Source organism: Mustela nigripes, chromosome 9, assembly GCF_022355385.1.
Source record: "Mustela nigripes isolate SB6536 chromosome 9, MUSNIG.SB6536, whole genome shotgun sequence".
NCBI lineage: Eukaryota > Metazoa > Chordata > Mammalia > Carnivora > Mustelidae > Mustela > Mustela nigripes.
This window is the reverse complement of record NC_081565.1, coordinates 61,954,521-61,969,839: the sequence shown is the minus strand read 5'-3', so window position 1 is coordinate 61,969,839 and position 15,319 is coordinate 61,954,521. Positions and strand designations below refer to the sequence as shown.

Below are 15,319 nucleotides of genomic sequence, written 5' to 3'. Positions count from 1 at the left end.
GATAGTCTTGAAAATATATGGGAAGCCAGTGGACACATTAGATTATTTTTAAATTACCATTATAAAATCAAGAAGCAAAAACCTACAACTTCTCAGGAGCTAGTCATAAAAGCACTAATATAATGCCCAGTTTCAGAAATGAGGAAAATATTCATTCTATTCAACTACTATTACTAATACTATAATGGCTGTAATTTATATCAGACTAATTGTGGAACCGACACTGCTAACTTTATATTTATTAATTCATTTAATCCTAGGGTAACACCATGAGGTACTCTTATTATCCCCATATTACAGATGAAGAAACTAAAGCCAAAAAGGTAAAGTGACTTATGCAAGTTCAGTCAGCTCTTAGAAAATCAAAGTAGTATTCCACTTGAACTACCATTTCCAACATTCCATTATTTTTCTATTCCTAAATTTCTATTCACTTGAGAAATTAATTTGGCTCACATCAAATAAATGATTACAAATACATTTTTTTTAATACCTCTTGTGTTACATTACTTTCTCTCACTAAAGAAAAATAACTAACTCTGAATATATGGGTATAGTATACCAAGAGCACAGTGCCACCTGAATGGACTATGATTTCTAGTAGAATAAACACAGATGTCTAAACATTTTAAAATTTCAAAATTTTTGTTTTGATGCATCCACTATTACCGCAAAAATTCAGTCTGTTCATATAAAGCTGAGAGAAAAGATCAGAAACACGCCACAGTAATTATCGATCATTTAAAAACACTCCATAGGGGGCTATGGATAGGGTGGCTGGGTTATGTACATTGGGGAGGGTATGTGATACTGGTGAGTGCTGGGAAATGTGTAAGCCTGACGATTCACAGACCTGTACCCCTGGAGCAAATAATACATTATATGTGGTTTTGTTTTTTTTTAAGATTTTATTTATTTATTTGACAGAGAGAAATCACAAGTACACTGAGAGGCAGGCAGAGAGAGAGAGAGAGAGAAGGAAGCAGGCTCCCTGCTGAGCAGAGAGCCCGATGCGGGCCTCGATCCCAGGACCCTGAGATCATGACCTGAGCCGAAGGCAGCGGCTTAACCCACTGAGCCACCCAGGCGCCCCAATAATACATTATATGTTAATAAAAATTTAAAAAAAAACACTCCATAAATTTACGATGGCCGACATGTAATGAAACGATAAATTTCTTGGTTTGAAACGACCATCTTTTTACATGAGCCAAACACATTTTTCTAACGATATTTCATCCTAAAAACGTTTATTAATGTCATGTTAAAACTGTCTAAAAGTTGTGGTCCAAATTTTATCACACTAAAACACTTCTTCTACCTTATCCCCGTAATTCTTCCCATCGGCATCATTTTATTTTATACCTACAAACTTTACCTGTTCTTCACCGCTCAGGGCTCGGCTCCCTTTCAGCTTTTCATCTGGGTGCCCACATCCATCACACCTTTGCGGGCCCCCAATCAAGGCTGCGCCTCCTCCCTGGGTTCTCAACACCAACTCTGCACGTATCAGCTACGCCCCCCCCCCCCGCCCGGCCCAATCCATCTTCAGACACGTGAGAGGCTGTTTGTGTCACTCCATCAGTCCCACCCAGAATGGGGTTCACTTACCGAGAGAGAAGCGCCAACTTTTGCTCCAGCATCATCTCCAGCTTCTGGCCCTGTTTGGAGATCCAGTGGTCCACCCCATGCAGGCGGTAGCACGTCTCCAGCATTAATCTGAAGTCCGCCACGAACTCGGTAATACTCCCATACTGGCCGCTGGCGAACTTCTCCTCCATCTTCAGCAGACACATGCCCTGCCCGAACTGTTGCGGGAGGGCGCGACCGCCCCGGCCCCCGCCGCGCGGCCCCTCGGCCACCTCATCCTCCCCGGTGGCATCGCCACCCAAGGGCTGCAAGAAGGGGCTGGTGAGGCCCCGGTGCTTCTCCTGCATGAACTCGCCCAGAATGCGGTAGCCCTGCTGCAACTCATAGGTCAGCTCCTGCTCCTTGCAGCCACCGCCCCCGACCACCATCTCCTCTTCCTCCTCCTCCTCCTGGTCGTCCTCATCCTCCCGCGAGAAAGAACTCCTCCCTTGGGCCGGCCCTGAGGCCGGGACCGCCGCTGCCATCTCCACCTCGCCGTCCTCTTCCTCGGGCGCCGGTGGGTGCCACTCCTCCTCCCCTGCCGGCTCCATCTCCCCCGGCGTCTCGGGCACGCTCATGGCCCCGGCAGGATCAGATTGGGCCGTGTGGAGCGGCCGCTCGAGGCGCCGGGGGACGCGTAAGCGCGGGCTGCTTCCTCAGGGCTCGGCCGAGCCTCGCAGCACCAGCCCCATCGGGCTCCACTCCGAGCCGCCCGCTCTGCTCACTACTCACGGGGGTCTCGAGCTTGCAGCCGGCGAGGCGGGGTTACATGGCGCGAGAGGGAGGGGGGAGAGAAGAGGAGAGCCTAGGTGCCCTCCTCTCCCCTCCCCCCGGCGGCGGCGCGCGCCAGGCCCTCCTTAGCCTCACCCCTCCGCGCCCCGCCCGCCCGCTCTTCACCAGCCAGGCCGCGCCTAGTTGCCGCGGCCTTGGCGCCCCACCCCCTCCGGACCAGCTGTCGGGGTGCTAGGAAGGGGCGAAAAAGAAGTGGGGACTCTTCTCTTGTCGCCCCAGAGGGGGCCGCAGGACTGGGCTGCGGCGTCTGGGGCTCCTCCTTTCCCTCACACCCACTCCCGCCCCTCTCTACCTGCGGGGTACCCGAGCAGGAGGAGGCGGCGTGCGGACGAGGCCGGGCGACAACTGTCAGTTAGAAGTCCCGCTGGGCCGGGGGCGGGGAAAGGAAGGGGAGGAGCAAGGAGAGAAGGGGGTTGGGCACTCAAGCTACTCGCAGGCTCTGGGGCGAGCTGTGGTAAAAGGCAAAGAAAGACACCGTAGCCGTCCACGGTGCGCATGCGTAGTAAGACAGCCTCCACCCACCCACTTTGCGTCCGGCCCAGCTACGCGAAAGCGGACTTCGGGCCCGAGGCCTGGTAGGTTGCGCAGCTCAATGATGTCATCAGCTTGTAGACGGCTGTTAAGGGGCGGAGTGGAAAGGGAAGCAAGGCGCCTGCGCAGCTGTACTTGGCGGTGCCAGAAAGGTCGAAGAGGTTTTAGAAGCGTGTGTAGCAAGAGGTTCTCTGTTTTGCGAGATCCTAATTAGCCCTAAAAACGAAGAATTCTGAAGGAGCGTGCTAGATAACCCTCTTTAATGTCAAATGAGTAGTGAGAAGGCACAAAATGTAGATCCTATTCTGTTACAAATTTTATGTTCTCTTCATCCAACTTCCTCTTTGTGACCAACGGGTTTTTAATATAAAACTAGAACTTGGAAAGTTTAAAAAGGCGTTTCAAGGAGTCAAACAACTGAAACATACGTTCACATGCAAAAGAAAAAGAGATAATTCGTAGAACTCAAATTTCTAAAACTCCGGTCCCCAGTTCTTCAGATCAATTCCTATTTTAAGTGATCTCATGTGTTAAAATTAACATTTTCATCTCGGTTCTCGAGATCTGCTAAGAATAAATAAAGGAAATGGAACCTTAATAAAAATCCCTGGGGTTAAAAACAATCTTCAAATAATTCAAGTCTAAGCCGTACTGCATTAAATAGTCATTAGCAATGTCACTACACATTTAAAAATTACTGTTTAGAGATTGTCTAAAAAGTGGACTGGTTAGCTTTAATTTAGGTATTGCTTAAAGTAGGGAGAAAGGAGCTAATAGTTCCATAAAGCAAGTATTATTTTCTCATGTTCTATAAGAAAGATACACACATCTTTCTACTTAACTCATAATGTTCTAGCTTGAAACGCAACTGCCGTCCTAGAAATCACGCATTTTAAAAGTAGAAACCAGGGGCGCCTGGGTGGCTCAGTGGGTTAAGCCGCTGCCTTCGGCTCAGGTCATGATCTCAGGGTCCTGGGATCGAGTCCCACATCGGGCTCTCTGCTCAGCAGGGAGCCTGTTTCCTCCTCTCTCTCTCTGCCTGCCTCTCTGCCTACTTGTGATCTCTCTCTGTCAAATAAATAAATAAAATCTTTAAAAAAAAAAAAATAAAAAAAAAAAAAAAAATAAAAGTAGAAACCATCGAACCAAATGGTTGGTATATTTAATTCTTGATTATTGTGAACCTTTAAAGCACTGATAAAAGTCAAAACTTCAAAGCTTGGGGGACAATTAAGTTAAATAGCAATATTAGGTAAAATAGTTAAATGGGAACACTGGAGTGTTCCTATTATCCAGTTTTCAAGGTCTCCTCTCATCAGACATTTGTAACTTATTGGGCCCTTACAGCATTCTCTTTCCTTAGAGCCCTTAGATGTACCTCACAGGAACAAAGCCAGGAACCAGTCTAATTTCAGCAACTGGCAAGGAAAAATGTGTCTGACTAGACATCTCTCATTTCTTTTGACAAAGCCCAAGAATCTGGACCCACCATCCCCCAGCAAATATACCCCTTCATCTTTAGCTACCAACCCTATTTCATGATTCTCTAATAATATAGATTGCATTTATTGAACCCTGTGCCACCAAGCACTTTATATTATCTCCTTTAATTCTCACAACAATCCTAGGTATTATGTCTATTTTACAGATGCAGAAACCGATGCTTAGGTTAAGAAACTAGTTTGCCAAAATCCAAATCTAGGTCTTTCATACACCTTCTCTATCATATCATATATCGATAGATCGATCATATCTTCTCTATTATATAATTCTCCATGGTGCCTAATTCCAAGTCATCTGGCAGAATATCCAGTTCCTAGTGCACAAGGTGTAAGGAATTGCTAGAAATTTGACCAAGGACTTCTGAAGGAATATTAAGATAAACAGGTGTGAGTTGAAGGAACATCAGCTATAGATCATGGAAAGGCCAAGATGATTGTGTTCTCAGCTAAAATAAAAGTAGAATTGGGTCCTTAAACTCAAAAACAAAAACAAAAAACTATTATACAAAAAATACATTGGTTGCAGGTAAGTTAGAAAATATAGATTAGTGACAAGAAAAATTGCCATTTAATCCCACCACCCAGAGAAAATTTCTACTAATATTTTATGGTAGGATTTTTCTATTTATTTAATGTGTATTTTTATTTATCTTAAATAAAACTGTGGCTATACCATAATTAATGTCCTTTCCTTTTTTCCCTTATTAATAATAAATCATTGTAGGTAATGGACAGGAATTCCACACCTAAAATCTCAACTTCCTATCTCTGTCCACAACAGCCTAGATGGCCTGTTCTTCTGAACTGGCAGGGAGTGAATCAGGAAAATTCTAATGTAAAAGCAATTCTAAACCATAAGAAAACACAGTATAGGTACAAACAACAGCACTAATAGGGTACTATTTATTAAGCATTTACTTGGTCTTAAATATTTGCTAAATACTTTACATACATAGTACTCACAAATACCCCAGGAAATGATGACAGATATACTTGTTCTTAAATTTTGGATCAATGATTTGCTTACTAGAAAACTTTTTTCTACCCTACAAAAAGCTTGACATTAAAGATCAACATTCCAATTAATAAAATTAACTCTAGATTTATAGAACTGTTTTCTTAAAATGCGTATCTACTGCTAAATGATTGTTCTCAAAGCTGTTTTATTTTTCATATTTAAAAATAAAATTAATTTTGCTTCCCTTTCATTTTCATAATAGAATACTCTTCAGTGCTACTATAGAGTCTATTAAGAACTTCTTCGAAATAGAAATCTACTTAAGACCCATTTTGAACCAGGGCTTCTCTTCTTATTGGGCTGCTTTGCAGGGAGGAAATGGCATACATACACAATGCAATATTCTGTTCAAACACATAATATTAATAGACTACCACAAATACTTATTACTCTTTGTCAAACACTGAATAATGGTGTTACAAGCTACCAATGTTACATGTACCAGGACAGCCTATTCAGTAACCACACTTCTTAAAAAGTCCTGAATAACTTGAAAAATAGAGTTCAATCAGGCTAAGATTTTCAAGTTCTCTTAACTCTTAGCTGGACACCTTAGGGACTAGAATATGAATATGCCTCACCCTGTTCCCAGGAGGACATTATAAAAAAGTTCATAGGCTATATAGAGAAAACTCCTCACATCCATGGCAATATCTCAAAACTCCCAATTTCAGCATCTTCCCATTACCATGGAAACCAGCAGTATTATCAAGGAAGAATTAAGCTTGCCACTATTTTTCATCTAGAATTCCAAAGATATTTGTCCTGGAAGTTCCATCTTTGTTAGCTCTCAGTATCTTGTGATAGGCAGCATGACATCTTGACACAAGTATATTGTTTGCTCAGCATCAATAATTCAGACAAGTAACAACACTTTATATACTTCACATCAACTAGGGAAAAGGTGACAAACATTCTAAGACAACAGAAGCACAGTTATCATCAAGTTCTGTGTTTAAGAGAAAAAACATGCAAGGTGAACATAAGGCTAGAACACTGACTAATCCTGGAAAAACATAAAGGGAAGGAATATTAACTGTTCAGCAGGGAGAACAGTTCACTCAATTAAAATGGAATACGCTCACAATAATTATTTGGAATTACGTTCATGGTCAAAATATTCAAGTGACATTAAAGTGCATCAAGCAAAATTTAGCAACTCCTGTAAAGCTTCCTGCTGCACATCATCAAGTTGGGATATGCATTCCAACCATAATTCTTCAGAAGTCTGTACCTGACGCACAACATTAGCTAGGCGTTTGGCACAGGGATCTTCATAGTTAATAGTCTCGTTGATTTTTCCTTCTGCAATTATACTGATTATTTTGGGAAGATTGGAATTATTTGGACCAAGTACAACTGGATGGTTACTTTCAATTAAGTCACAGAGAAAACTCAAAGTCTGAATAGCTTCCTCTTTATCCTCATGCAGTGGAAGCCATGATAACCAGTGTGGAAGAACTTCATCTACATTTACACAGTTAGGCTTAAACCTCAAAATCTTCCCTACTGCTGAGATACAGTTCTCTGTAGCAATGACATTTTTTTTGGTTTTGGAATTTGCACACTTAATAACTTTTACCAGCAGTGGAACAGCTTCTGAACATAAAGAACGATAATCATCTCCACCAAACTGTGCCATAACACCCAGGCCATAAGCAGCAGCTTGCCTGACTTCAGGGTTATTGTCTCGCATATTTAGTAGCATTGGCCACCTAAAATATTCTACATATTTAAATGAGGTTGGACTGCAGTGCTCTATAATATCATCAAAAATGCACAATCCCCACTGTCTGTCTGGCCATGGCCTACTCGAACAAATTAGATTTACAATTAATGGAAGCAGTTGTTCAAACCACGGTAAAATCTTTTCCTTGTAAGTACTAAATAATGAGTGCAAAATATCTGATACTTTGGTCAGAATATAAACATCACATTCATCCTCATCTTGCAGAGACATTTCAACCTGTTGGTCATAGTTTTCTTCCTGTCTTTTAACCTGTCTCAATTCTTGGTTTTTAAAATGCCCTTCAAGTTTTGTTTTCAGTATTTCCCCTAGTTCTTCCAAGTGTTCATCGTTAAGGCACCCATCTCCCATTACTTCAATGGACTTTGCAAAAGAATTCATTATTTCTGAGAGTACATCTGTATCGGGTTCAGTCCCAATAGCCTTAATTAAGGGATCACATATGAATTGCCATATCTGGGCAAGATACTCTGGGCCATGAATTCTTGCACATTCCAGGAGATAAGGCATAGACTCTGCTGCTGCCACTCGAACATTGTCATGGAAATAAAATTTCAATAAAGGAACCATAAGCTTTACAACTTGTTCTGTATATTCCACAAATCCTTCCCTTAACTCCTTAGCATAGTAAACCAACATCTGGCAAGCAGTTGCTTTTGCTTCGAGTCCTGAGGTTTTAATTCCAAAACTTTGTTGGTCTCCAAGATTTACAAATTGCCATCCATCATCATCACTCATATTTTCCACATCTTGTGTGTCTAAGAGAGCAACATCAGGTTTAGCTGAAGCAGTCTTAATAAGAGGCTCAATAACTAGAGGAAGGTACTGTTGAAAATCATTTCCAAGAATTTTACACATTCTAGCCCATGCTGAAACCATGTAAGATGTCTGAGGGTCATCATCTTCCATATTACTTAAGTCAGATTGTGTCTTTAATAATAGCTGCATCACATTTGATGCATCTTGCATAAATTTTTCCTTCCCAACAGCAAGACCAACATGGCTAATGCATTCAATAGTTTTTCCTTTCAGAAGCTTAAGTTCCTTTTGAACAGCAAGCTCAACAATGTGCTTTAGTGATGGCATAAATATATCATAATACGGAACAAATTTTTCTTCTATTGTATCTGCAACTGAGGCAATGGTCGTCACAAGCTGTTCCAAGGCCAGTTTAGTTCCATTCCGAATCAACTCTTGAAGTTTAATCACCAAGATAGAATGTAGATTTCTCACCATATTATCCAAATATAGAACAAGCAATGCTTTGGGGCAGTCTTCAATAAAAATAATAAGTGCAGAAGCCGCATGTGATTGCACACGCTGATTACCTTGATTTTCCATGGTACGCAACAGAGCTGCAATCACTGTTTCATGGAATTTCTTTTGGAAGTTAGGTGCAAAATCTGTAGCCATCTGTCCAAGCGTAGAACAGGCTGCAGCCCTCACTCTTGGGTGAGGATCCTGAAGAAAAAGCAAAACAGAGTTAACTGTTTCATCTAGAATTGATTCCATTTGCTGATGGCATCCTTCTCCAATGGCAGATAAGGCCATTAATCCAGCATGTCGGTATTTCCAGTCAGGGCTCTGAAGCATCTGCATGATGTGCTCCTTAGTCATTGGTAAAACAAGTTTTCCACCAAGCCCACAAGCCAGTCTGTCTAGGGCACTCTCAGCAGCAACTGTATTGCTGTCAAAATCATCTTCTTCCATTTCATCAGCATTTACCCAGTCCTCATCATCTTGTAGATCAACCATCATTGCTAATATATGAGGAACTGCCTGTGCAATTATATTTGTATGTTTTTTCAACATTGGGGTTGCAGTTTCAGACAAGGTCACTATTATTTCAAGGGCCAGCTGGCGTTGCAGATTACTAAGTCTAGAGTCTCCACATAACTTCAGACTCAACTGCAGAGTATCTTCTAAATAAGGACCCAGATATTTAGGTACAGTATCTGCAATCTCAACAAGGGATTCTAGCACTGAATCATCATCCTGATAGCACGAGTCATTCACAGCCTGTAAGATTCCAGGAAGCAAGTCTGCAAAGTCTTTGAAAAGAGCAATATTATTCTCATTAGCAAGTACAAATGCAGCTGCAGCTCTAGCAGACAATGTCCTGATTGCGGGATGTTCTTGATCTTGAATGCACTGATCCAACAACCGTTTGATGATATCCAAATCATGCCGCTCTTGGTTCCCAAAAATCCCAGGAAAGTGCCAGAAAACATGAAGTGCAACTTCCCATAGAACTACATTTTTAGAGTAGATTGAATCAATAAGGAACTTCAGACCTTCGGGCCAGTGGTTAGTGCCATCCTCATCTATCAAATTCCTAGCCAGCACGGCAAAAATATCACAAAGTTTTTTCCTCATGCTAGCATGTGTTTCTAACTTAACAGCCAGTATCAGTTCAATCTTGACGTCCCTCTGAACATCAGAAGGCAGATTTGGATAGACTTCCTCAAACCCAGAGGACAAAAGCCGTCGTAGCAGTGCGGCAGCCATTTGTCTCACCTCATAACCTGCTCTTCTATTTCTGACAGCATCTAAGAGGAACGTAGTCTTACACAGACCTGGGATATTTTCATAGACTTCCTCTGCCTGTCTCCGCACCATACAGCTTGGATTGATCAGGTTCTTCAGAAGCTGGTAAAACTCTTGCTTTCCCGACACAGTAGCCGGCAACCCTGCAGCCCCGGCCGCCGCCATCGCGCTATGTCAAAGAAATCGCGACCGGGAAGAAGGGAGGGTGTCTGCGGCCAGAAACAGTGACGCGAGCAAGGCGCCAGCGGGGATGGGCGGGGTCGCTCATCCTCTGCTCGGCGGTTGGTTTGCCTGTGCTCCGAGTTGTAGGCAACTGAGTGTCTGGGGTAGGTAGGTCAGAGTGGGGAAGAGGGACCCTCCATCCGTTTTCCAATAAGAAAAAACACCTGCGGAGAAAGGAAAGAAAGAGAGAAAGAAAAGAAGGAAAGAAAGGGGGGGAGGGAAGGAAGGAAGAGAGAAAAAGAAGGAAGGGAGAAAGAAATTTATGTTATTGAATGTATGGATGATTTCTTACCCGTTATTTCTAAACTATCGTTACCCCGATAATTTTAAAAATAATTACATCTTGAAAACCCTTCAGGTGAAAGAAGCCAGCCACAAAAGACCACGTATTGTATAATTCCGTTTGTAATAAAGGTCGTCTTTTCCTCCTCGAGCAATTTAATTTTATTAATTTTTTTCAAGTGTTTATTCAAATTCTAGTTAGTTAACAGATAGTGTAATGTTAGTTTCAGGAGTAGAATTTAGTGATTCATCATTAGATACAGCACTCAGTATTCACAATTGCCCTCCTTAATACCTATCACCCATCTAAGTCATCCCCTGTCCACCTGCCTACATTAACCCTCCTTTTGTTCTGTATCCTAAAGAGTCTTTTTTATGGTTTCCCTCTCTCTCTCTTTTTGCCCCCCAACTTCATCTGTTTTGTTTCTTAAATTCCACAACACAAGCGAAATCATATGGTATATTCCTTTGACTGACTTAGTTTGCTTAGCATTATACCCTCTAGTTCTAGCCACATCATTACAAATGCCCAGATTTATAGTTAAGGCCTTGAAAAGACAAATCTATATAGAGAGTAGATTAGTGGTTGCCAGAGGCAGTGGGAAGGAGAGAATGTAAAATGACTGCTGTCAGATAGTGGGTTTCTCTTGGAGTGATGAAATATTATAAAATTAATTGTGGTTGCATAACTGATTATACTAAAAACCACTGCATTGTACAATTAAGATTGGTCAATTGTATGGTATGCAAAAAGTAATACCCCAATAAATCTGTTTATCAGGGGTGGTTGGGTTATGGACATTGGGGAGGTGCTATGGTGAGTGCTGTGAAGTGTGTAAACCTGGTGATCCACAGACCTGTACCCCTGGGGCTAATAATACATTATATGTTAATAAAAAACTTTTTAAAAATCTGTTTATCAAATAAGAGCAATAAAAGGTGGAGACCCTGATTACCATCCCACTACTATATCTAATGGAGTAAAGACAGTAGTGCTCAAACTCTGGTGTGCCAGAATCACCTTGTCTGTGAAGTACAATAAAGAATGAAAAAAAGACAACTGAGTAAAGCATAGTGGAAAGTGACCTGGGCTAGTAATAAAGAAGACTTGAATCCTAGTCTTATCTGTAAGTTAATTTTGTATCGTTGATCATGTCACTCAAGGTTTTCTTTGCATGTTGCCTAAACTGTAAAAAGCTTTTACAATTTTCCTTTCAGTAGGAAGATATTGAGATTATTCCAAGAAACAAATGCCCCTGAAGCTAAATACTATTTCTTTAAATTCAAGCAGGTGTGTCAGTCAAAAACAATGATCATCCCTCTAACAGTGATTAAATCTTACTTTTGTGTTAACACTTTGCCACTCTGCCATTTTGAATCTTAATCAGGTTTGCAAAATTGGTGGGCTGGTGTAATACTAATTTTAGGTAAGAGAAACTCAGAGAGATTAAGTGATCTGCCTAAGATGACACAGCTGTCTCAAATCCACCTCTTCTGAAAGCAACACCAATGATCTTTCACCATACCGCTTCCCCATAATTACTCTTGGATTTGTAACGTGATCAGAGGTCTTCACTTATTGCAAAGTCTGTCTTAAACTTCTCCAAGTGGGCTTAAATTTTAATTTTTCAAAAACGTTACTGCATATGCTCACAAAGATAGAAAATCCAGCTTTAGGATTAACCAGATGATAGACAAAACAGTCTTACAAATTACATTGTAATGTGCAATACTATACACATTTAGGAAGAAGCATTACTCTCTAAACAGTTTCTCATTCAGCAGACTTAGAATGAACTGCATCACTTGAAATACTGATTTTAAATATAGGTATTAGGACCCAAGGTCTAAACTACTGAATCAGAATTTCTAGGAAATGCAACCTGAGAATGTCCCATTTTAACAAATACACTGGGTTTTAATATAAATACAAAAATTTGAAAACACTGATTAGATCAGGTTTTAGGTTCTGATTCCAAGAACTTGACTACAGTTTTGCATATTGATCCAGATCACTGGTTTTCCTACTGTTTCTTAAATAAGTTTAACAGTGTGGCCTTGCTTTTGATATTTCAGGAAGTGTTGATAATTATATGAGGGTCAGGGGAGGGGAGGAGGCTTCTCCTAACACCGTAACTATTTGTGTTAGAGACTTATTAAAAACTTCAATAAGATACCATCACAGACCTACCACAATGTTTTAAATTTAAAAAGTTGACAATAACAATGGTGGGTGAGGATATGGATCAAGAGGGAATTGTTATATTTTTGTAGTAGTATAAGTAAATTGGTACAACCACTTTGAAAAAATATTTGGAAAATTCTGGGTTAAGATTACACAACCATTCATTTTCTCAGCAAACATTCACTGAGGGTATACTCAAGCATGGTGCTGCGTGCTGGGGATAAAGATTAAGTACATGAGGATGCTTATGAGAGACAATAAATGTCACGTACCATAGTTATCACTGTGGTAATGGTAAGTCTGCCATGGAACCAAAGGGGGTTGTGGAGGCAACTAATCTACTCTGGGTGTGAGGGAGATAAGGTAAGTCTTCCCAGAGAAGGTGATAATGGGGATGACCTTTTTTTTTTTTTTTTTTTTAAGATTTTTATTTACTTATTTGTCATAGAGAGAGAAAGCACAAGCAGGGGCAGTGGAAGGAAGAGGGAGAGGGAGAAGCAGGCTCCCCACTGAGCAGAGAGCTAGATGTGGGACTTGGTCCCAGGACTCTGGGATCATGACCTGAGCCAAAGGTAGACATTTAACTGACTGAGCCACCTAGGCACCCCAGGGCTGACTTTTGGAGGATGAATCTTCATTAACTATTTGAAAAAAGGAGAAGTTTGTTCTAAATAGAGGGAACAGCTTCATTCAAGGGTAAAGAGGCAATAGAGCCTAGGGTGGTAAGAGTTCTGCCAGTATTTCAGATTGCTGGAGCATTGGGGACAGGACTTGAGGGGGGGGCCTGAGGAGATGCTATAGGAGGCAGAAAGGAGGAAGACAAAAAGTTAAATAAAGGCCAGATCATGAAGGGTCTTATATTCCATGTTGAAAATGTGGATTTTTTTTTCCTAAAGGCAATGAGCTGTTTAAGGATTTTATTTTTTTAAGATTTTTTAAAAATTTATTTGACAGAGAGAGAGAGAGAGATCACAAGTAGGCAATGAGGCAGGGGGAGAGGGAAAAACGGGCTCCCTGCAGAGCAGAGAGCCCTATTCGGGGCTTGATCCCAGGACCCTGAAACCATGACCTGAGCCGAAAGCAGAGAGGCTTAACCCACTGAGCCACCCAGGCACCCCTGTTTGAGGATTTTAATCAAGGACTGTTATATAATCAATTTACAAAAAGGTTACTTTGCTAATAGTATGAAGATTGGAGGTAAATCAGTTAAGCTGAAAGTTTAAAGTATAAGAACAATGGAAGGGGAAAAAAGAGGACAAGGATTCAAGAGGTTTTAAGGAAAAGTGTCATTGTAGCTCAGAGGTGGAGAATCTTAGGAAATTGCCCCAAGTATTAGTCTGGGCATCTGAATGGAATACTGCAGTTTACCTATTTATTTACCTATATATGGATAAATAGCAGTGTTAATGTGGACCAAAAGACTGCTAACTCTTTCTAGAGGGAAAGAGTCTTTCCTAAAAAGGTGAGTCCCAGAATCTATATTTACTTCTTCTAGTTGCTCCCACAAGCTATAGTGACAGTCATCATTTTAACAGTAGGAGTTAAACTGAATCTGCTTTAGGAAAATCATTTATGATCTTCTATTTTAGAAAAACACATACTTACTTAAAATTTTAAAGTACTTCCACTCTATATTGTATAACTCTCTTCTATTGACTTTTTGCACTGCTATTTCTTCCCTTACCCCCATCCCAGTAATGCACGTAATACCCAAGATTTCAAGACTGGACTTGCAGATTTGATTAGAGTTGAAAACCTTTATTAAATTTTATTATTAAATTGGCTTTTAAAATTGTTTTCACTGTTAAAAGGCCATTTAAGAATGTTTCCCTAAGGTAGCTCAATACCACATGATTCAACTATTTATTAGCAGCTTACTAAGTGGGAAAAGTGAAAAATAAGTTGGAAATTTCTTCCAAGATCTGAGAGATTTAGAGTCAAATGAGAGGGACAGAATTAAATTGGACATATTTGGCATTTTTAAAAGAATAATCCAGAATAAAAAATACAAGAAACAAACAAACAAAAAATACCAGAAAGTCTCCCACTGGCCTAAAAATGGGACATTTGGAATGTCAAAAAGAATAATGTCTATGATGAACTTAAAAACATCAAGTATATAAACAAAAGTGATGTGTTTCTAATTCTAACAAAAGCAACTAACTCATTGATCATTTTTGGAGGTTGCTAGGTCACCAACTATGAAATTGATGGAGATATAATCAAGATTTTTCCTGTCTTTCCTGTACAAACTGTATTTTACGATTAACCAAATAGTTCATGAGAGTACTTTCTTCCTTATAAAATTCCAGCTAATTAGGGCACAAAGAATGCTAAAATCAGAGAATTTCTGTGTTGTAATCCAAAATGAAATCATGAATCTAGGTAATAATGAGCAATGGATGTTAAAACCGTTAAATAAAACAGGGATTGGGAATTCAGTAATAAAGGGATTAAGCTGAAACCACCTGAAATTATTGACAAATCTTATTAAAAGTGTAATAAACCAGAGATGTCATTTACTTGTTGCCCTTCAGCTCCACAACCATACTTCCTGTAATTTGTTCTCGGATCCTGAGGTTATGCTTTGGAAAAAATATTCTCTTTCCATAGCTGAGACCCTGACGATTTCACCAAAAGGAGCCATTAGAGATATGGAGGATTTTTAAAAGTATAGAAAAGGGATTAATCCTTCTTGTTTTTCCTTTTCTTGTCTGTATTGTCCCAGAATGGCCGTTTCTCCTGGTGGGAACAGTTTCCTCCCTTGTGCAACCCTCAAAAAAATCTAATCTCTCTCATCTCTGCAGAAATACTACTAGTAGTCTGGGGACACCCCTTTCTTAGAGGTTTCACCTACAGCTCTG

General features: G+C 40.5%; 2 protein-coding genes across 3 annotated transcripts in view; both read right to left on the bottom strand.

Moving 5' to 3' along the window:
• KIAA2026 (KIAA2026 ortholog) overlaps positions 1 to 2,945 on the bottom strand; it is a 163,709-nt gene extending 160,764 nt beyond the window's left edge. The window contains exon 1 of the mRNA XM_059410141.1: positions 1,612 to 2,945. Within this exon, the coding sequence (XP_059266124.1) occupies positions 1,612 to 2,207 (596 nt within the window). The 5' untranslated portion in view covers positions 2,208 to 2,945. The remainder of the gene's footprint in view (positions 1 to 1,611) is intronic.
• Positions 2,946 to 5,328: 2,383 nt separating this feature from the next.
• On the bottom strand, positions 5,329 to 9,947 carry RANBP6 (RAN binding protein 6). 2 transcript variants are annotated; one of them, XM_059411685.1, is made up of 2 exons: positions 9,796 to 9,905; positions 5,329 to 8,680 (listed from the first exon to the last, which is right to left on the bottom strand). In XM_059411685.1, exons 1-2 carry the CDS (start codon positions 9,808 to 9,810, stop codon positions 6,614 to 6,616), a joined length of 2,082 nt encoding a protein of 693 aa, XP_059267668.1. In that variant the 5' UTR covers positions 9,811 to 9,905; the 3' UTR covers positions 5,329 to 6,613. The 2 variants fall into 2 exon arrangements, with proteins under 2 accessions (XP_059267668.1, XP_059267667.1); XM_059411684.1 differs by having other exon boundaries at positions 5,329 to 9,947.
• Positions 9,948 to 15,319: the final 5,372 nt, after the last annotated feature.